Source organism: Mesocricetus auratus, unplaced genomic scaffold (genome assembly GCF_017639785.1).
Source record: "Mesocricetus auratus isolate SY011 unplaced genomic scaffold, BCM_Maur_2.0 Super-Scaffold_100009, whole genome shotgun sequence".
NCBI lineage: Eukaryota > Metazoa > Chordata > Mammalia > Rodentia > Cricetidae > Mesocricetus > Mesocricetus auratus.
The window spans coordinates 65,026,178-65,047,869 of NW_024429193.1; the positions used below are offsets into that span (position 1 = coordinate 65,026,178).

Here is a 21,692-nt window from a genome sequence, read left to right on the forward strand (position 1 = left end):
ACCTCTGCCTCCCGAGTGCTGGGCTTAAAGGCGTGCGCCACCACCGCCCGGCATACACATAGTTTTAAAGTAATAATTTAGTGGCACACGCCTTTAATCCCAGCACTCGGGAGGCAGAGGCAGGTGGATTTCTGTGAGTTCGAGGCCAGCCTGGTCTGCAGAGCGGGTTCCAGGTCAGAGAAACCCTGCCTCGGAAGGGGAAAAAAAAAAAAAAGTAACCAATTAGGGGCTGAAGGGGTGACTCAGCAGTTAAGAGCACATATGTAACGCTTTTCCAGAGAATTAGTTTGTTTCCTTGTATCTTGTCAAACAGCTTACAACTGCCTGTAACACCAACACTTCTGATCTCATTGCAGTCATGTATACACACAAAAACTCCCAAACCAGGGCAACAAAATGGTTCCGAACGCTAAGGGGCCAAATCTGAAGCCTCGAATTCAATGCCAGGGACCCACATGCTGGAAGGCGAGAACCGACTTCACAAGTTGTCCTCTGACTCTACACATGTGCCATGGCACAGGTCTACATACATACACATAAACACACAGGAAGTAAAACTGAAAAACAAATTGGAAACTTCCTTAGGATCCAGACCTGGTGCAAGCCTGTACCTGAACCAGGAGGATCACATATTCGAGGCCTGCATGGAACTAAAAGCAAATCCAAGTCCACTCTGGCAATTCGGTGAAACCTTATCTCAAAAATAAAAAAGTGGGGGGTGGGGAGAAAGGTATTATGGGGATATAGCTCAGTGGAGCATTTGTCTAGCAATCACGAGGACCTGGGTTCAAACCCGAGGGATCCTCCCTGCCCCCCCCAAAAAAGCATAAAAATTGTAAAACCTGTTATGGCTGCACAACCCGGTAACTCCAGCCCTAGAGAGAGAAATAGTAACATTGTGAGCTCAAGGCTAGCTTGGGCTACATGACATAATAATACAATATTTAGAAATATAAAATTCACCAGACGGTGGTGGTGCAAGCCTTTGATCCCAGCACTCAGGAAGCAGAAGCAGGCGGTACTCTGAGTTCAAGGCCAGCTTCATCTCGGTGAGTTCCAGGTCAGCCTGGTCTACATAGTTCCAAATCAGTCAGGGCAATGTAGAGAGACCCTATTTCTAAAAATAAAATAAAATCTAAAAATACCCAATCCAAAAACATGGTTCTGGATCCCGCCCACCTCAGACCCACGAAAGAACTACAATTTCCAGGGGGCTCTAAACCCGGCCATGCTCGCCCCCGGCTCTCTGAGGACTCCATTTCCCAGCCATCCCTCTGCCGCACAGACTGTATACCTCAGCGCCCCCTCGCGGCGCACAGCGACGCGCCGTAGTTCCCGGCGGCCCTCGCGGCAGGCTTCGGGCGTCAGGCAGTTCGTGATGGCCGCGGCCGGCTCCGCTGCTGTGTCAGGGGCAGGGACCCCAGTGGCGGGGCTCACGGGCCGCGACCTCTTTGCCGAGGGGCTCCTGGAGTTCCTGAGACCCGCTGTGCAGCAGCTCGACTCTCACGTGCACGCGGTCAGGTGCTGGACCGGGACGGCTGGGGGCGGGGCCTTTGGAACTGGCTTTGTAGGGGCGGGGCCACGAAAGGAAGAGGCCAGACCAGTAAGTTCTTGAGACCAAGGCTCTGCTGGGAAACTGATGTTGAGGCTGGGTAAAAGAGGAGCAAGGGCGTAGGTGAGCCCTTTAAGCTGAGGTTGGCTTGTCTCAGTCCTGGAGGAATGAGTAGATTTAGTTTCCCGCGTTCCATTCACTGACCGTGCAGGCCTTTGTACCTCTTTGCAGAGAAAGCCAGGTAGAGCTCCGGGAACAAATTGACAACCTAGCTACAGGTGAGTGAGCGCCCGGAATACCTAGAACCCTTGAACTCACTTTTATACGAGCCTTGGTTTCGCAGTCTTTAGGTTAGGTTCCCTCGATATCAGAACTACCCACGGACTAATTTCTGGGAGTATCTTAGGACAGAGTGAAAGGGAGTGAAGGGAAGGTGTCTGTGGTCGCACAAGACTACAAGAGTGTTTTTCGTCCCATTCCACTTTTACATCCCCTAAGAACAAAACAATGAGACATTAGATGTTGGTTTCCCATTTCCTCTTCCCAGAACTTTGCCGGATCAACGAGGATCAGAAGGTGGCCCTGGATCTGGACCCCTATGTTAAGAAGCTGCTTAATGCCAGGCGACGAGTTGTTTTGGTTAACAATATTTTACAGAATGCCCAGGTAATAAAAAAAGAAAATTTTAAAAAATATATCCTAGCAGAGCACGGTGACACATAATGAAAGTTCAGCATTTGGTGGGCTAAGGCAAGAAGGTTGGCTGGGACTTGGAGCATAGCCTGGTCTACACAGGGACTATCAGATCAGCTAGGGCTACATAGCAAGACCCTGGATCAAAACAACACAATAAAATTCTCACAATTCTTTATCCTGCTGGAGGCAGAGGCAGGTGGGTCTCTGTGAGTTCAAGGCCAGCCCGATCTACAGAGCGAGTTCCAGGACAGCCAAGGCTGTTATACAGAGAAACCCTGACTTTAAACACCAAAAAGAAAAAGAAAAAAAAAAATCCAAGCCTAAGATATCTTTCAGTGCCTACTTGACTCAAGTAATACCTTTTACAGCAGTCCTTAGATTCCCTATCTTCCTGTCTTGTAGGAACGGCTAAGGCGGCTAAATCACAGTGTTGCCAAGGAAACAGCTCGAAGGAGAGCAATGCTGGATTCAGGAGTTTACCCTCCTGGTTCTCCAAGCAAATAAGCTGGGCCTATGACCTGTGTGTACAAGTACTGTTCTCCAGCTGCCTTGCTTTGGTAGACATGCGAAGATTCCAGGAAGCAGTTTCTGTAGACCTTTGGTTTGTTTGAACTGTGTACTTACTTATTCGTGTAGCAGCCTCAAGAAACAAACTGCAGGACTATTGCCTAGAGAACCTCCATTATAGCTTGCATTTCCAATAAGCCTCTACTTTATAGATTTTGTCTCTTGAGACAAAGTCTCAATATGTAGCCCAGGCTGGCCTCAAACAGGAGGTTGTCTTGCCTTTGCCTCCTTAATGCTGGGATTATAGGCATGTGCCAGGGTTCCTGGCTCAAGACTCTACATTTTCCCACAGAGAATGTTAAGTAGGTTTGGCATCATGTAGAAAATTCATAACACACCAGAGATTTATGCAGAAAGTATACTTCCACTCCTCCCTCTGAGCTTTACCAGGTCCATTCATGGTTACGGCCTTTCCTGATTCGTCTTTTCATATATCCTATATGTTTGGGTTTGTTACTGCCCTAGGAGAGCATAACAAAAGACATGAGGATCCAAGGGTCAAGGGCAGAGAGCCTTGACAGCGGAGAGTCCATAAGCTCTTGTGAAGGGCTGGAGGGATGGCTCAGTCATTTAAGAGCACTGGCTGCTCTTCCAGATGATGGAGTTCAGTTCCCAGCACCCACATGGTAACTCAGCAATCTAGAACTCTGGTTCCAGAGGACTCACTGCCCTCTTCTGGCTATTTTGGGCACAGTGCACACATAAGATGCATAGACAGACAAAATATATTTGCATAAGATAAAAAACTAAAAGAAAGCTAAATATTGTGATTCCATCCTTTCCAGGCCTAGTTAACCAGTTTTGACCTTCCTGTTACTGTCTTCTTACTTGGATCCAGGCAGGGTTTCCTTGACCTGTGGCTTTGCTTTGTTTACAATTGAGGACTTAGGCAAAGTCAAGGTAATATCAATCCTCTTGACTACCCTGGCTTGAACATGTTAATAGTATTGTTCACCACTATTAAATAAATGCTTGTATAAATTTAAACAAACAAACAAGGGTTTATCTTGCTTCCTGGTTTCAAAGTGTTTAGGTCATGGTCATGTTTCTGGGCCTGTTTTCTGACTTGATGAATGTGTGGTAACCAAGCTTCTCCATCTCATGCTGGCCAAGAGACAGGATTTCTTTATTTTGTCTAAGCACCCAGGTCGTAGAATGATTTTACACACATTTAGGGTGGTCTTGTTTCTCAGTTAGTCCTCTGCAGAAAACCAGGTATGTCTCACCTCCTAGGCCAAGCTTACCTGAAAATTAACCATCACAACGCTTAAATGTATTCCAGTTTGCTCTCAAACATACAAAGGTTCCAGGAGTCCATTATTTTTAATTCACATGGTTTGAAATTGCAATCTCAGTGTTTATAATAAAAGATTCAACTTTAATTCTAAATGAAGTGTATAGAAGGCAGTGGTGGCACAAGCCTTTAATCCTAGCACTTGGGAGGCAGAGGCAGGCGGATCTCTCTGTGTTCGAAGCCTGCCTGGTCTGCAGAGTGAGTTCCAGGACAGACTCAAAGCTACAGAGAAACCCTGTCTTGGAAAACCAAAAAAAAAAAAAAAAAAAAAAAAAAGGCAAAACTGGTTGCTACATATTGGAAAAATAAAACCAAAGCCCTGCTAGGAAGTACTTTAATCATTTTTCTTAGAAAAAAAAATTCCCAGACACTTTACATTTCAACAGAGTACTGGTTGGGAGTGGTTAGGTTTAAATATTGGGAAAGTGTGGCATTCTGGTTCATTCAGATGGACGGAGGGCATATACAGTCACAAATGGGAGACTTATAGCTGCTTAGCCGCTATCAACAAAGGAATGGCATACTTTTCTTCAATTTGTTTTCCTTCCTTCTATCTCCCTATGCCACAGAAATGCCACCACATAAAGCCCCATGGTGGCTGGCTTAGGCTCATTTCCCCTTGGGCAGAACAGAGTAAGGAAGTTCACTCCTGAGTCTCCATACTTTCTTCTTCTTCCCCTTGAGGTGGCTCTTCTGTATTCTCCTCCTCCTCTTCTCCTTCCTTCTTCTCAGGTGGCTTCTCATAAGCCTTTTCTGAAGGTGTCACAATCACTCCATCCCAGGTAGATATTTCAGAAGCAAGATCTGAGAAAGATAAAACCCGCTTCATATAAATAGCCCAGCAAACAAAGTAAGATATATTCAGAAATATTGGGGCACCAGAAGATACAGCCTCTCTATAGACCACACCACAGGGGACCACACCACAGGAGAACTCACAGCTGGCATCTCCCTCCTGGCCAAGGATCTTCCTGAAGCCTCCATGGGAGAGAATTCGAACCAGTGTCTGAGCTGTGTAGCAGACCATATCCTGAAGAGCAAGGAAGATAAAATTAACCGAAAAAAAGGTATACACATGCCTTATAACCATGTGAAAGAGACGGAAGACAGTTTTTAATCTCAAGGTCATCCAGTCTTTGGAATCCCCACTCCAATTTGCCTTCTGGCCAGAATCCCGCTCATTTCATGGTTGTCTTAGTACCTGCTGTTCTAGGGTCATCACTGTGTGTACCCTGAAGTTGCCACTCTCACAGGGGTCAGTGATGCCCACTGACCCTGGTAGAAACAGTCCTGCAGCCAGAATCTGCAAGCAACGCCTAGAAGACAAAGACATTTTAGAAAGCACACAAAACATCTTATAAGCCAAACCCAAAGAAGCATGCCATACCTGTATGCCACATTCAGGGCCAAAGGCTGTCTGGTGGGGTTATTCATCACAGCATAGTGTCCCTGGAAGAGAATTAAGTCCAGTAGGTGTGCTATCCATTCTACGTTCAAACAAACTAAAACTTCAGGTAATAAGGAAAGCTAGCTATAATGACAAGCTGACATCAGTAATAAAAGCACAAAGCAATTTCACTGAGCACTAAAACCTCAGTGAAGCAGTAAACTTCATCTTCCTAGACTGCTCCCCAGTAAACTTTGGTTGTATTTTTAAACACAGGGTCTCCCTTAGTCACACAGACTAGCCTCGAATTCTAAATGCTCCTGCCTCAGCCTGTCCAGCCTCATTGGATTTCTGATGTTGGTAGGCTTAAAGGGAAATCAAGCTGGGTATGGTGGCACATCCTTTTAATGCAAGTACTCTGGAAGCAAGCCCTGTCTTAAAACTAAATATACTGGGACTGGAGAGATGGCTCAGAGGTTAAGAGCACTAGCTGCTCTTCCAGAGATCCTGAGTTCAATTCCCAGCAACCACATGGTAGCTCACAGCCATCTGTAATGAGATCTGGTGTCCTCTTCTAGCTTGCAGACAGACATGAAGGCAGGATGTTGTAATCATAATAAAAAAATAAATAAATCTTAAAAAAAAAAAACTAAATAGACTGGGAAGAGGCAGACAAATCTCTATGAGTTCAAGGCCAGCCTGATCTACAGAGCTAGTTCCTGGACAGCCAGAGCTGTTATACAGAGAAACCCTGTCTGGAAAAACAAAAAATTAAACTAAATAAATGTATAGACAAAGAGTGACTCCAATTGCACCCTTGTTCCTTTCTGCAGTACTGGCAATTGCACCAGGGACCTCTTGCATGCTCACACTCTACCCAGCTATATCCTCAGATGCTTTTTTTTTTTTTTAACTTACAAGAAGGTCAAGAATCCAGGGTGTGAGAGGCTCGAAGCCAGGAAAACGAATCCTCAAGTCCTTCAGCAATCTGATGAGAACTTTAACTCTGAATATAAGAGACCCATAGGTTAGAGCTAATACCACCATACTGGTATCTCCACACTTGGGAATCAAAGATGACTATACTATTTAAATAGAGAACTACATATACATTGCGCCTACCACCTGGCTCAGCAGAGGAGGCATTTGTTCTTAAATCTGACAAACCTGAGTTCAATCCCTGAGATTCACATGATTATGACCTGTGTGTGTGCCTATGCACACATCTGCACATGCACACACATATACACTGTAATATTAGTATGTCCTCCTTCAACCGTTAGGTAAAAATCAAAACCCAGACATCACATCTGTTAGAGGAAGGCTGGATCACAGGCCAGAACCACTACACTACTCAGGAAGGGTTATCTTATGCAATAACTAGGGACACTCACGTGGACTGAGAGGCATTTTCTTCAAACCAGCGGGCATGCCGGATGGCCGCTAAAGCGCTCTGCAACACCTTGATGTCCACTGAAGACAAGTACAACAGGTTAAGAAACTTTCTTTTTTTTTTTGGTTTTACGAGACAGGATTTCTCTGTATTGTTTCGGAGGCTGTCGGTCCAGCCTGGCCTCGAACTCACAGAGATCCGCCTGCCTCTTCTAAGTGTGCAATAAATTCAATCCCAATACCAGTCCAGGAGTGTGGCAAGTCACTTGTCCAAACACTATTGTTCCTCCCCAGCCAAATCTTTCCCAATTATCTATTTCTCTTCACAAGCATTTATACAGGCTTTTATTTTTTTACTTTTTAACTTTCTCTTCAAGTTTTTTCTTCTGCAATCCTTTTTAAAGCTTTGAAAATCTCACTAGGAAGCTGGTAAAACTATTTACAAATTAGGGTGAAGTAAAATTCTCCAGAAAGCTTCAAAGCTTTGGCTATCCTGCCACAAACGGGGGAGAGAAGACTTACAATGGAGTTCCGGATCCAGTTTTCGGAGATTAGGTGGCACTGTTGTAATGAGAATTTTCACCGTAGCATCAGAAGAGCTAATTTCAAAGCCAGTTTCATTAGTCAGCATGGTCAAAACTAAAAGAACAAAATTATGAAAATATGTGACACGTATTTGTTCTGTTTTGCTTTACTGTATTTATTTAGAGCATGTGTCAGTGGGCACTCTCACACACCCTCAGGAATCACTTCTTTGCTTTCACTATGCGTAGGCCCAGGGAACGAACTCGGGTCATCAGGCTTGGTGGCAAGCAAGCCCCTCCATCCACTATGCCATCTTGCTGACCCGTTTGCTTTTGAGACAGGATCTCATTTGGCTCAGGCTGCCTTCCAACTTACCGTATAGCCAAGGATGACTTTGAATTGCTCCTTCCTCTGCCTCACTGGTCTAAGCATGGATAAGCATGTGCCACCAAATCTGGTGTATGTAAAGCTGAGTACTGATCTCAGAACTTCACACTTCACACATGCTAGACATATACCCTACCCTACCAACTGTACACACATTAGAGTGTATATACTTCAAGCTGGCCTTAAATTACCAATCCTCCTGACACTAGCTTCTCAAATGATAGGGTTATAGGTGTCCCACACCTGGGTTAACAGATGGGTCATTTAATTTTTTGGGACAAGATGTATATATGTATATATGTAGCAAAGGCTGGTCTCAAACTCCAAATACTCTGCTTATGTCTCCCAAGTGCTGGGAGCAAAAAAAAAAAAAAAAAAAAAAAAACATCAATAAGAGCCTATACCAGTGACTAGAAGGTGGCAGCAAGGAGATCATCAGGAGTATGAGACCAACTGACATGATACTCCATCTCAAAAGGGCGGGGAGGGGCAGGACAACGTGAAGAGACAAGAGGCCTGGAGACGGCTGAGGTCATCTAGCACCATGAGGCACTGTGTTCAACCTCAATGCCACACATTCAAGCTAAGGGTTATTTCTGAATTAATTACAGAATTTTAAAATAGAAGTCAGAATTCACTGGTGCATACCTAACTATGGTCCTATCACTTGAGAAGCTGAGGCAGGAGGAATGTAATTTGAGGCCAGCCTGGGCTATGGAGTAAGTCTCTGTCTCATAGCCCACCCTTCATAGTGAAAATAAACTGACTACCTGAGAGCTCTGCTAAACTGACTTACACAGACCTGACTGTTAGTAAGCCCAGCTGCTGTTGCCACTGCATAGACATTCAGAGCAAACTCAAACCTTCAGAGGGATCCTGTGCTCTCAGGCTCTCCACGACTTTGTTCCCCAGGGCAGCAACAGCTTCCACTAGATTGGAAAAAAATGAGTGACTGTTACAGTAATGTAAACAAACTGACATTTCCATTTCTACCCCACAGACTGAAGACTATTCAACTAGAATGAACACTCTTGCCAGGGGGAACGAAAGCCTAGAAGTCTCAAGCAACAAGAATCCCCAGGTATACACATCTTTTTACTTTAGGGTTTCCCTGTGTAGCCTTGGCTGTCCTGGAACTCATTCTGTAGACCACCTGCTTGCCTCTGCCTCCCAAGTACTGGGATTAAAGATGTGCGCCACCACTGCCCGGCTTACATGTCTACTTTCTACAGCAGAGTTTGCAGGTCAGTGGCACTTAGAACATGTGGCTGGGCAATTCTCTTCAGGGAGGACAGGGTCTGCCTTAGGTATTCTAGGTGTTCATGAGCACACCTGACCCCTTTTGCTATATTGATGCCAGTAGCACTCCCTGGTTGAGATAATCAAAGATGTGTCTACACACAACCAATGTCTTTTTTTTTGGGGGGGGGGTTGGTTTTTTCGAGACAGGGTTTCTCTGTGGCTTTGGAGCCCATCCTGGAACTCACTCTAAAGACCAGGCTGGTCTCGAACTCACAGAGATCTGCCTGCCTCTGCCTCGAGAGTACTGGGATTAAAGGCGTGCACCACCACCGCCCGGCTTTAGACACAACCAATGTCTTACAGGGAGTAAAACTGATTCCAGTTGATGGATGTGGACTGCAGTACTGGCCATAACTTCTTCTAGACAAGCACTGCAGTTTGTCCTTATCACTGCAATTGCATTAAAAAATAAAAATTAAGAAAACACCAAAGAATGATGGAAGGCTGACCAGTCACCTCCAATGGACCCAGAAACTGTGTTGTTAGGAGAGGGTCTTGCAAGGATAGATTTGAGCAGGTCCTAAGAATGTCATCACAGTCTCCAGTCCTTTCATGTTCCTCCTTTTATATGGGTTTGTTTGTTGTCACTGCCTTCCAGTTCTGTGGGTCTTCATACAGAGAAGTTTGTATATTTTATATTAAATGATTTCTTATAAAAAAAAAAAAAAGAAAATACCAAAGAGCTGGGCCTTTGTGGCACACGCCTTTAATCCCAGCACTCGGGAGGCAGAGGCAGGTGGATCTCTGTGAGTTCCAGGCCAGCCTTGTCTACAGAGCTAGTGTCAGGACAGGCTCCAAAGCTACACAGATAAACCCTGTCTCGAGGAAAAAAAAGAAAAAAGAAAAAGAAAATGCCTAATGTGGTTGTAAACACCTTTAATACCAACAACTTAGGAGGCAGAGGCAAGCAGATCTCTGTGTTGGAGGCCTGCCTAGGCTACACAGTGAATTCCAGGATAGTCAGAGTTATGTAGAGAAACCCTGTCTCAAATAAATCAAAATACATAATAAATTTACTATTTTCCTTCCACATATGCACACTCACACACGAATGAATGAATAAACAAACAAACAAATAAATCTGGGCTTTAATTATTACTAGCCCTAAATCTAACCTCAGTATTTAGGAAAGTGGGCTGCAGGAGCTGGAGAGGTGGCTTAGAGGTTAAGAGTACTTGTTCCTCTTGTAGAAGACCTGGGTTCAGTTCCCAACACCCATTTGGTGGGTCACACCATGTATAATTCCAGTTCCAAGGGATCCAAAGCCCTCCTCTGACCTCTGTGAGCACCAGGCATGCACTCATGCAAACATAACACTAACAGAAATAAAATAAAGAACTTGAGAGATGGCTCAGCGGTTAGGAGCACTGGCTGCTCTTCCAGAGATCCTGAGTTCAATTCCTAGCAACTACATGGTGGCTCACAACCATCTATAATGGGATCTGGTGCTCTCTTCTGGCCTGCAGGCATACATGCAAGTCAGAGTACTATATATAACAAATCTGTAAAAAACTAAAATAAAAATATACCAAGAAGGGTGTGTTGAGAACTCTGCTAAACTGACTTACAAACACCTGACTGTTTATAAGCCCGGCTGCTGTTGCCACTGCATAGATATTTAGAGCAAACTCAAACCTTCTGAGGCATGCCATGACAAGCTAACATGGTCCAACACCAAGACTCTTCCCTGACAAAGGAAGACAAAAGGTACACTCACATGTTGGCAGGATCTTCAGTATTACCACCAAGTCAGCTACATTGTGTCCTGTAGTCATTGTCCCCTTTTTATATGATCCAACCTGTCGGACTTCTTCAATTTGCTGTTGAAAAGGAAATTTTAGAGAAGTTTATAAAAACAAAGGTGTTAAGTTCCCACAGAACTATTTCATCAGCTTACTACCCAGATTTAGAAGCAGCCACGACAAAATCCCATCCCCCAAACAACCACCTATGACTGGATGAGTGATATACATCTCATCAAGAGTTCTAGAATGCCCCTATGCTTTTCCATTGGGCATTTCCATTGTCTGATTAACAGACAACTGAAGGAGTGACAGGCAAAGGGCAAGGAAGTTTTCATACCACCAAGGGTGCCCTTACTTAGGATTAATGCATCAAAAACTCACCACTTCAAATGTCCCTGGAGCCACAATCAAGTTGTCAATCACATTGTTTATTTTTGTCACCAAAGAAAGGATAGAAGCCTGAAAACGTCACAAAGCAAAAATACCCTAAGGCCAAAAATTACACAAAACAACATATTTAATCTGTTTGTATCATCACTAGACTCTCCACCTCCAGTAAGAAAGGGGACGCTAGATAAGTGGTCCACCACTGTTAAATCCTAGGCAACACAACACTTCTTTATTAGCTCTTTTTTGTTGTTGTAATTTTATATCACAGGCACATTGGTGTTTTCCCTGCATGTATGTCTATGTGATGGCATCAGATCTTCTGAAACTGGACTTACAGACAGCTATAAACTGTCATGTGGGTGCTAGGAATTGAACCCAGGTCCTCTGGAAGAGAAGTCAGTATTCTTAACCTCTGAGTCATCTCTCCAGCCCAACTCTTAAGGCCTTAGCACAGACTCAGGAAAGAGCATACCTGCTCTGCAGAATTGGGAGCAAGGTCCTGATTCCTCTTCAGCAAGGCTTCACTGAAGGATGTTTCATCAGGTGCGGGCTTGACACGAGGAAAAGCCATTTCACACTGAACCAGAAATTAAACTTGTTATTTACCAAAAATAATATACAGATTTTTTTTCTGATTCTCAAAAGGAAAAATTTGTTATATACTTATACTCCAAGCACATTCAAGACAGAGGCAGGAGAATCAACCTGGTCTCAAAAACATATAAACAAGATCCAGTGAGACAGATTGACAATAAAGGCCCTGGGTTATCAATTTCTGGGACCAACACAGAACCAAATCCTGCAAGTTGTCCTCTGATCTCCACTTTGTTGTGGTGTACATGTGATAATAAATGCAATAAAAACACTATTTTTATTATTATTACTACTTGGTTTTTCTAGACAGGGTTTTTCTTTCTGTAGTCCTGGCTGTCCTGGAACTCATTCTGTAGACCAGACTGGCCTTAAACTCACAGAGATCAGCCTGCCTCTGCCTCCCAAATCCTGGGGATTAAAGGTGTCTGGAATTACAGGTGTATGTCACTATCACCCGGCCTACATACATACATACATACATACATTTAGTTAGTTAGTTATTGTTTTTCGAGACAGGGTTTCTCTGTAGCTTTGGAGGTTGTCAGGACAACCAGAGTTGTTACACAGAGAAACCCTGCCCGGAAAAACCAAAAAAGTAAAAATAGGAGGGCTGAAGAGATGGCTCAGCAGTTAAGAGTACTGGCTGCTCTTCCAGAGGACCCCAGTTCAATTTCGAGCACCCACATGGCAGCTCACAGTGTGTAACTCCAGTTACAGAGAATCTGAAACCCTCACACAGATACAAATGCAGGCAAAACACTAATGCACATAAAATCACTTTAATAATAATAGGGACTAGAAGTCAGGTGTGGTGGTGGTGCATGCCTTTAATTCCAGCACTGTGGAGGACACAGATCTCTGTGAGTTCAAGGACAGCCTAATCTACAGAGTTCCAGGCAGGACAGCCAGGGCTATAGAAACCTTGCACACCCATACACCCAAAGTGAGGGGGACCTAGAGAGATGGCTCAGCAGTGAAGAGCACATGCTGGTCTTATAGAGGACCCAGGTTCAATTTGGAATACCCACATAGGGCTCACAACCACCTATAACTTCAGTTCCAAGGAATCTGACTCCCTCTTCAGCCTCCACTGGTACCAGTACTACAAATGTGTATGGTGCACATACATAAATACACTCACCCATAAATCTTTACAATAGCCCCATCCCTCATCCCCCACCCAAAATTGTACATTTGATTCTGTTTTTCCATCTACTCCATTTCAAAGCCATTACACCCAGCTTGCAACACTGGCTTTTAATTCCTTCAGATGTTCAAGTCCAAATATAAATGGGAAAAACGAAATTCAAGTTCTCATTACCTTGTTGTTCTGTTGTTATTTTTTTGATACGGGGTCTATTGTATCATAGGCTGGCCTGAACTTGCTATGTAGCTGATGCTAACATTAAACTTATCCTCCTGCCTCTGCCTTTTATTATACTTGGAGTACAGGTGTATACCACCATACCTGATATGTCATCAGGGCTCTGTACATACTAGGAAAGCACCCTACCAACTGAGCTACACCACCAGCCCACGTTCTCATTACCCTTATATTAAAAGAAATAACCCAGAGGCAGGAGAGACGACTCAGCAGATAAGAATACTAGGTGCTCTTGCAAGGCCCAGGGTTGGTTCCCAGCACACACATGGCAGCTCACAACATGTGACAACCTCTTCTAGCCTCCAAGTGGATCAGGCATACAAGGGGGTATACATACATACACATGAAATAAAAAGAATTCACTGTAGCTGGGCCGTGTTAGTGCATACCTTTAATCTCAGCATGGGGGATGGGAGACAAGGCAGAGACAGACAGATCTATGTGAGTTCCAGGCCAGCCTACAGTCTACAGAGTTCCAGCATAGTCAAGGTTACACAGAAAGACCCTGCCTGTCTTTGGGGGGCCGGGGGCGGGACCCACCATGTATGATAGTGCACACCCTTAGCAACTCAGGAGGCAGAGGTGGGCAGATCCCTGTAAGTTCCAGGCCACACAAAATTACATATTAAGGCACTATCTCAAAAATAATTAAATACACCTTTAGTCCCAGCACTTGGGAGGCAGAGGCAGGAGGATCTCTGAGTTCCAGACCAGCCTGGTCTACAAGAGGGACAGCCTCCAAAGCCACAGAGAAATCGTGTCTCGAAAAAAAAATTAAATCCTAAAATTATTTTATTTATACTATAACCAAATATTACAAAACAAATATTAATACCAAACTAAAGGAATTATCTTCCCTGCCATGTTTACACTGTTTTCTCTGTTTTGTTTTTGTTGAGACAATTTATTAGAGTAGCCCAGGCAGACCTTAAACCTTGAACATGGTCCTCTAGCCATAGGCATTCATTCCTGGGATTACAAAAGGATTACAGCCACTTTGAAAACTGGCTGACCAACTGCTTTGTTTTTTAATATTTACTTATTTATTGTGTATGTGTGAGTGCTTCAGAGTATGTGTTTGGAAGCCTGGAAGTCAACAGACATAGGAGCCTCTGAAACTGGAGTTACAAACAGATGTACACTGTGATATTAGTGATTGGAATCAAACCTGTGTCTACTGATAGAGCCATATTATATACCTATATATATATATATATATAGTGATATGTAATGAATAAATACAGCAATAATAAAATTAAACTAGGAATTGGGGGTTGAAGATTTAGCATGCTAACAGCCTAGGTTCAAATCCCTAGCACTCAAATAAACAAAGAAAGACTTAAGCCACATGTGACAGTGCATGCCTATAGTCCCAGCACTGAGAAGACTGAGGCAGGAGAATGGTGCATTTGCAGTCAGCTTGGTCTACATTGAGTTCCCAGCCAGGCATACAGAGAAAGACACTCCTCTCTCTCTCCTCTCTCCTCTCTCTCTCTCTCTCTCTCAGGGTTTCTCTGTATTGTTTTGGAGGCTGTCCTGGAACTCAATCTATAGACCAGGCTGGCCCCGAACTCACAGAGATCCACCTGCCTCTGCCTCCCCAGTGCTGGGATTAAAGGCGTGCGCCACCAACGCCTGCTCAAGACCCTCTCTTTAAAAAACAAAACAAAACAAAAACACATCCACTCATGAATCTACTCCAAACAATATTTGACTACATTAACAAGGAGAGTCTGGGCTCCGGTTTCTGCACAGCGGGCAGAAAAGTCCTCCAAAGACAAATACTTACCAAATAGAAATCAAAAGGGATGTGGGGCACAAACGGCCTGAACCTAAAACACAAAAACAATCCAAAATTATTCCAACAGAAAGCAGGTGAGAGGTACACAATTCACCAACTTTGTCTTTTAAGAATTTGAATTTTTGAGCCATATCATTCTTAGCAAAAGGCCAAAGTTACTTAGCAGGACATCAGGAAAAGAAATGCTTCACATGACCTTGACAAAAACAGTCCACTCCAAACCCTTATTTAAATGACTGGAACAAACCAGGGCAAAGCCACACTCACCCTCCTCCAGGACCTCCTCTGGAACCAAAGCGCCCACCACGACCACGTCCTCTGTCACCCCTAAAAATACATACATTTTACTTTCACCTCGCTGAAAAGCGTCTCCATCATACCAGCCGTGTTATTTCAATTTGACTTACCTCAACCGCTTCTAACTACTGAAGTCACTTTTCCCTAATTCCAAACAGTGCCCAGCCCCACCCCCAAGACGTCTTAATTCTGGATTTTTTCAACCCCCTTCTGTTTAGAGACAGGGTTCTATGTACTCCTGGCTGCCCTAGAACCCCCGATCGTGTTGCCTTACCTCCCAAGTGCTGTGATTGCAGCGTGCGACACTGCACACGACTTCTAATTCTGGATTTTATCAAAGCTCACTCACATCAGGAAAATATGAGGTTAAGACCGTGAGGCACGCCAATCCTAAGAATATAGTGACTACTCTTCTTTAGCAGGGCGTTAACAGCTACCAGGCGTGTCCTATTGGTCAAACACTAGGCACGAGAAAGACGCGCAGCGCTCCAGCCTTCTCACAGCCACCGAGGATGCTCTTTTCGGTCCGTGAAGACACTGCTGCACATCATCCCGAGCCCCAGGCGCTAAACCAGCTGGGCCCAGCCCCCTCCAGGCCCGATTCCCCGCCTCCACCACCCTCCTCCAACTCCACTCTCGCCGGCCCGTTTTCCGCCAGGGCCCAGATACAGGCCCTTGGTCCTCCGCCTCCGTTTCAGCCGCCCACCCGAGGTTTCTGGAGGAGCCTTCAAGCACCTCTGTCCACCTACCTCATGGCTCGCTTAATCCTGAACAATGGAGGCCACTCAACCGCCCTTTTCCTACAAGATTCAGGTCCGCAAAGAAGCGTCTGCCAGGGCGTCCCAACAAACGCAGGCGCGATAGGCTCCCGCCTGGTTCCGTCCCTTGTCATTATTGGTTAGTTCAGCAACCAATGGAAAATGCCCTATAAGGAGCCAACCAATAGGAAGACAAAAGCAGGGACGAAGGCAATTTTCTACACTGACGATAGGGGGCGTTCGGAATTCGGACTGTGACCTAGAAAAGGTCTTCTATGGGAATAATAACAGGTTCTAGCAGTGGATAGCAGAGTGGCGCAGCGGAAGCGTGCTGGGCCCATAACCCAGAGGTCGATGGATCGAAACCATCCTCTGCTATCGGAGGCTTTGTTTTTGCTTTATGGGCGCCTGGCTTCGTTTTGATAATACAAACTTACTTTTCCATAGTAAGAGACATAATTATTTCTTCTTTACCAACTAGTTTGGGTTTTGCTTTTTCCAGGCAACATCTCGCTTGGTCACCCGACTGACAAAGTACTCGTTAATGTAGCGCTAGCAGTTCTCAGTCTCAGCAATCCCCATGTCCTCAAGCCTCCCAAGTGCCCGCATGTCAGTCCTGTGCCACCTACCTGAAAATATAATTTTATCCTACGACAATATCCGGGATAATTGAGTTTTTTATTTACCACAAATATTCCTTCGGTATTATTACTGTGATATAGTTCTTTTTTTTTTTTTTTTTTTTTTTTTTGGTTTTACGAGACAGGGTTTCTCTGTATTGTTTCGTGGCTATCATATAGTTCTTTTATTGGAAATACTTTTCATACATACATGCATACATATATTTTTGTTTGTTGTTTTGTTTTTCGGGGCAGGGTTTCTCTGTATTGCTTTGGAGACTGTCCTGGCACTCTCTGTAGATCAGGCTGGCCTCGAACTCACAGAGATCCATCTGCCTCTGCCTCCCGAGTGCTGGGATTAAAGGTGTACACCACCACCGCCCAGCCTTCATGCAATATTTTGATGATGTATTTCCCCTTCCCGAATCCCACCCAGATCCTCCCCACTTCCCTGTATTATGTGATTCTGACAAGTACTGATGTATTGTTTACTTTTGAAGGCGAGTGTTTCTTCCAAGTAACCTAACCTCACCTAGATTAAAAGAAACAATATTTTATCGGGTCTGCAAGGTGCCTCAGCAGGTGTAAGTTGCTGAGACACACGTGAGAGCGGCGACTTCCGCATATTGTCCTCCGACCTCACTATGTGTGCTGTGAGTGTGGTGACACCCATAAGCACATCATAAGTAAACTTAACAGAAAATGTTTTCAAAAGAAATATTTTGGCCGGGCGTTGGTGGCGCACGCCTTTAATCCCAGCACTTGAGAGGCAGAGGCAGGCGGATCTCTGTGAGTTCCAGGACAGCCTCCAAAACAATACAGAGAAACCCTGTCTCGAAAAACAAAAAAAGAAAAGAAAAAAGAAAAAGAAAGGAAGAAATATTTTGGCGGAGCATGGTGGAACACGCTTTTAATTCCAACACCTGGAAGGCAGCCTCTGGAGGCTCTCTGTGAGTTCAAGGTCAGCCTGGTCTACTTAACCCGTCTATACCAGATAGTGAGATTAGTGAGATGCTGTCTCAAAAAAAAGAAACAATAGTTTGTGACCTCAGAAAGGTGACCATTCTGATCTCTACTATCATGGATTAGGTTTGCCTTTGGATTTTTTTTTTTTTAATTAGGGCTGGAAAGCTATCTCAGAGATGGCTCAGCAGTTTAAGAGCAAGCACTGCTCTTGCAGGGACTGGAGTTTAACTGATCTCTTGGCCTCTGGGACACTGCACACACAAGCATATATACACACATTCACATAATTTAAAATAAAATAAACCTTTAAGCCAGGTGTAGTGGCTCATGCCTTTAATCCTAGCAGAGGTAGGTGAATCCCCTGAGTTCAAGACCAGCCTGTTCTACAGAATGAGTTTCAGGATAGCCAGATGGGTAGTGGGGAGAAGAATGTGTCACAGCCATTTCCAGCTGAGTCTTCTTTTACATGTGTCCTTAGAGCCTTCTCCATGGTCTCTCTTTGTACACCTGGGCCTGGAACTTGCTATGTAGACCAAATCAGTCTGATATTCATAACTCCTCCTGCAGCAGCCTGCCAAATGCTGAGACTACAGCCCAACTTGTGTCTTTTCATTTTTAAATTATTGCATTTATTTTTCTGTGTGTGCATGTGTGTGTGTGTGTGTGTGTGTGTGTGTGTGTGTGTGTGTGTGGTGTGCACGTATGGCATGGCACTCGAGTGGAGATCAGAGGGCAATTTGCGGGAGTCAGTTCTCTGCTCCCACCCCATAGATCTTGGAGACTGAACTGAAGCACTCATGCTTTGCAGTAACTACCTTTTTTTTTCATTTGGTTGACCCAGCTTTTCGGATGGGGTGGACTTAGGGCTGGTGGCGGGACTTCTGACTTCTTTCAGTTGCTCCAAGGCAAGATTTTTCTGAGTTTTTGGAGTTTGGTATTTTGTTTTGCTTGTCTTTGTTGCTTTGTTTTGTTTTGTTTTATTTAAGTGCACTGGTGTTTTGCCTTCATGTGTGAGCCATCTCTCCAGCCAGTTTTTTGGGGGGTTCTTTGTTTTTTCAAAATAAAGTTTCTCTATGTTACCCTGGCTGTCCTGAAACTCACTCTGTAGACCAGCCTGGCCTCGAACTCACAGAAATCCGCCTGCCTCTGCCTCCCGAGTGCTGGGATTAAGGGTGTGCACCACCAACACCTGGCTTTTTGTTTTGCTTTGCTTTTCTTATTTCACCAGAAATCTGTTGTTTTGCTCAGGGCATTATTTCCTGATTCTTAGCTTGTGTGGGAAGGTGACCTAGTGTCTCTCTTATCACTTCGCCTCCTAACCTGTAGCATCTTGCAAGAGTGCATCTCTGTCCATACTGGCCAGTCTGATGGCCAGATACCTAGTGACAAGACCATTTCAGGAGAAGATGACTTCTTCAGTGTCTCATTTAGTGAGACAGATGTGACAGGTGTGTGCTGACGGCAGTTTTTAAAGTTGGAGCCCACGGTCATTGATGAAGTTTGTACTGGTACACCTCCAGGTTTTCCATTCTGAGCAGTTCATCCCAGGCAAGGGAAATGCTGCCTGTAACTAGACCCATGGACGATGAGACCAATAACCTTGTCTTGGATGCAATTTACAAACTAACTAGCTCGTGCTCAAGTCTTGTTTTTCCATACCTGTGGTAGGAAACTGGCTCTAGGTTCTCCTTACTGCTGATGGAACATGGCTCTGCTGATTACAGCTGGAGTTCTTTGAACCCTACAGCTCCACTGTCACTACATTATCCTGTAGAACTCTCTTTGCGTCTTCATGGTAGTCAATGAGATCATCTATGACATGTCCTAGAAACCTCAGTATTGGGCACCCAACCTCTATTAACCTTACGGCCTTCTTAGCCAGATTGTGTCTTCCCTCCCATTGAGAGCTTTCCATTTCCATTTCCCTGCAGCTGCATATGCCCCGTCTTCTCTGCCGACAGAAAGCTTATCAGAGCAAGGTTCTTTAGCAGAGGTCACCAGTGCTTACTTTGAGCTAGCCAACCAGACGGTAAAATGTGACCTCACCACTGTCAACACACGGCTTTGATGCCTGGCGTACCAAGGTGATGTGGTTCCTACAGAGGTCAATGCTACCGTTGCCACCATTAAGACCATGTACAGCTTGGAGTTTGTGTTCTCATATTCTGGAAGCCTCTCCCAGTGTCATCTGACAGAGACCTGAACCAGCAACAGTGAGCTGTGTGCAAGCTGAACACCACTGCCATCGCTGAGGCCTGGGATTGCCTAGATAGACCACAAGTCTAGGTGCAAGGCACCCCTTTGTTCTCTGACATGGGGATGAGAGGATGGAGGAGGAGGGGCTTCTGAGGCCCATGGGGACACTTCGGCCTTGAAGAGATATTATAGGGAGGTCAGTGTGAATGCTATTGAGGAAGGAGGATGAAGGGAATACTAATTATCCGTTCCTTTCACTGCAACTGCAGGCCTTATTCCTGGAACTTGACCTTCAACCTTAGCAGACAGCTATAAAAGTTTCCTGAGCCAGGCACTGGTGGCTCATGCCTTTGATCCCAGCACTCAGGAAGCAGAGGCAGGTGGATCTCCATAAGTTCCAGGCTAGCCTGGTCTACAGAGCAAGTTCTGGGACAGCCTCCAAAATAATACAGAGAAACCCTGTCTGGAAAAACAAAAAACAAAAAACAAAAAAAGTTTCCTGATTAGATTATCTTCATTCATCTTTTTTTGTTTTGTTTTGTTTTTCAAGACAGGGTTTCTCTGTGGCTTTGGAGGCTGTCCTGGAACTCTCTTTGAAGACCAGGTTGGTCTCGAACTCACAGAGATCCGCCTGCCTCTGCCTCCTGAGTGCTGGGACAAAGGTGTGCGTCATCACCCCACAGCTATCTTCATTCATCGTTTTTTTGTTTTGTTTTGTTTTGTTTTTTTTGGTTTTTCGAGACAGGGTTTCTCTGTGGCTTTGGAGGCTGTCCTGGAACTCACTTTGTAGACCAGGCTGGCCTCGAACTCACAGAGATCCGCCTGCCTCTGCCTCCCGAGTGCTGGGATTAAAGGCGTGCGCCACCAACGCCCGGCTTCTTCATTCATCTTAAAAAATAATTCATCTGATGGGCAGTGGTGGCGCATTCCTTTAGTCCCAGCACTTGGGAAACAGAGGCAGAAGCATCTCTGTGAGTTTGAGGTCAGCCTGGTCTACAGCTTTTGATCTCCTGGAGCTAGAGTTACAAGCAGTTGTGAGCCACCCTACACAGGTTCTAGGAACCTAACCTGGACCTGGGTCCTCTGTGACAGCAGTAAGCACTCTTAACCACTGGGCCGTGTCTCCAGCCCCCTACTTTTGAAATATGAAAACTAGCGATATAGGTCCTGCATCTCTCTATGCACAACCCCTGAGAACACGAGTCTACACACCTTATTTCACATCACCTGGAAGTGTTTTCACTTCTGATCTGGGAAGTGAGAATCACACCCATACACACACACACACATACACACATGCCATACAAACACATACACTTGATATTTAAGTCTAATTAAGAAAGAAAAGGGTATTATGTAGAAAGAGCAAAATATTGAAGTCTATTTTCTATACAGGAAGTGTTAGGAGAATTTTTGTTTGCTCCTTTTTGAGACAGGGTTTCTCTGTAGCTTTGGAGCCTGTCCTGGAACCTGTAGACTAGGTTGGCCTCGTACTCACAGAGATCCGCCTGTCTCTGCCTCATGAGTGCTGGCATTAAAGGCGTATGTCACTATGTCACCACTGCCTTTATTTATTTGTTTGTTTGTTTTAGGTAAGCGAGCTTTCAGTCTTTCCATTATTTAACTTTCCATGTTTAAAAAACAGCAGATGACCAGATGGTGGTGGAATGATACCTTTAAGCACAGAACTTTGGAGGCAGAGGCAGGCAGATCTCTTAGTCCGGAAACCCTGTCTCAAAACACCAAACAATAAATGGTTCATCACTATTTGCGTTTCTGTTCTTTTTTAATAGTTTTTCTTAAGTTTTAAGTGTGGGTGGGCATATCCATGTGGGTGCA

The 21,692-nt window shown here is 44.7% G+C and overlaps 2 protein-coding genes, 1 long non-coding RNA gene and 1 other non-coding gene across 4 annotated transcripts; 3 read left to right on the forward strand and 1 right to left on the reverse strand.

The window, feature by feature from the left end:
* The first annotated feature begins 1,325 nt into the window (after positions 1-1,325).
* Snapin (SNAP associated protein) lies at positions 1,326-3,810 on the forward strand. Its single transcript, XM_005080227.4, has 4 exons — positions 1,326-1,521; positions 1,784-1,830; positions 2,100-2,218; positions 2,651-3,810. Exons 1-4 carry the CDS (start codon positions 1,379-1,381, stop codon positions 2,750-2,752), a joined length of 411 nt encoding a protein of 136 aa, XP_005080284.1. The 5' UTR covers positions 1,326-1,378; the 3' UTR covers positions 2,753-3,810.
* A 619-nt stretch (positions 3,811-4,429) lies between these two features.
* Ilf2 (interleukin enhancer binding factor 2) lies at positions 4,430-16,205 on the reverse strand. Its single transcript, XM_005080225.4, has 14 exons — positions 16,063-16,205; positions 15,284-15,343; positions 15,005-15,047; positions 11,710-11,814; positions 11,229-11,306; positions 10,820-10,922; positions 8,664-8,729; positions 7,411-7,527; positions 6,891-6,969; positions 6,415-6,502; positions 5,497-5,558; positions 5,311-5,425; positions 5,049-5,139; positions 4,430-4,913 (listed from the first exon to the last, which is right to left on the reverse strand). Exons 1-14 carry the CDS (start codon positions 16,203-16,205, stop codon positions 4,753-4,755), a joined length of 1,311 nt encoding a protein of 436 aa, XP_005080282.2. The 3' UTR covers positions 4,430-4,752.
* On the forward strand, positions 7,527-9,528 carry LOC121142422. Its single transcript, XR_005879442.1, has 2 exons — positions 7,527-8,881; positions 9,406-9,528. It is a non-coding gene; the product is annotated as an uncharacterized LOC121142422 (long non-coding RNA).
* A 172-nt stretch (positions 16,206-16,377) lies between the features above and the next one.
* Positions 16,378-16,449, forward strand: Trnam-cau. The gene has a single exon. It is a non-coding gene; the product is annotated as a tRNA-Met (tRNA).
* The last annotated feature ends 5,243 nt before the right edge of the window (positions 16,450-21,692 follow it).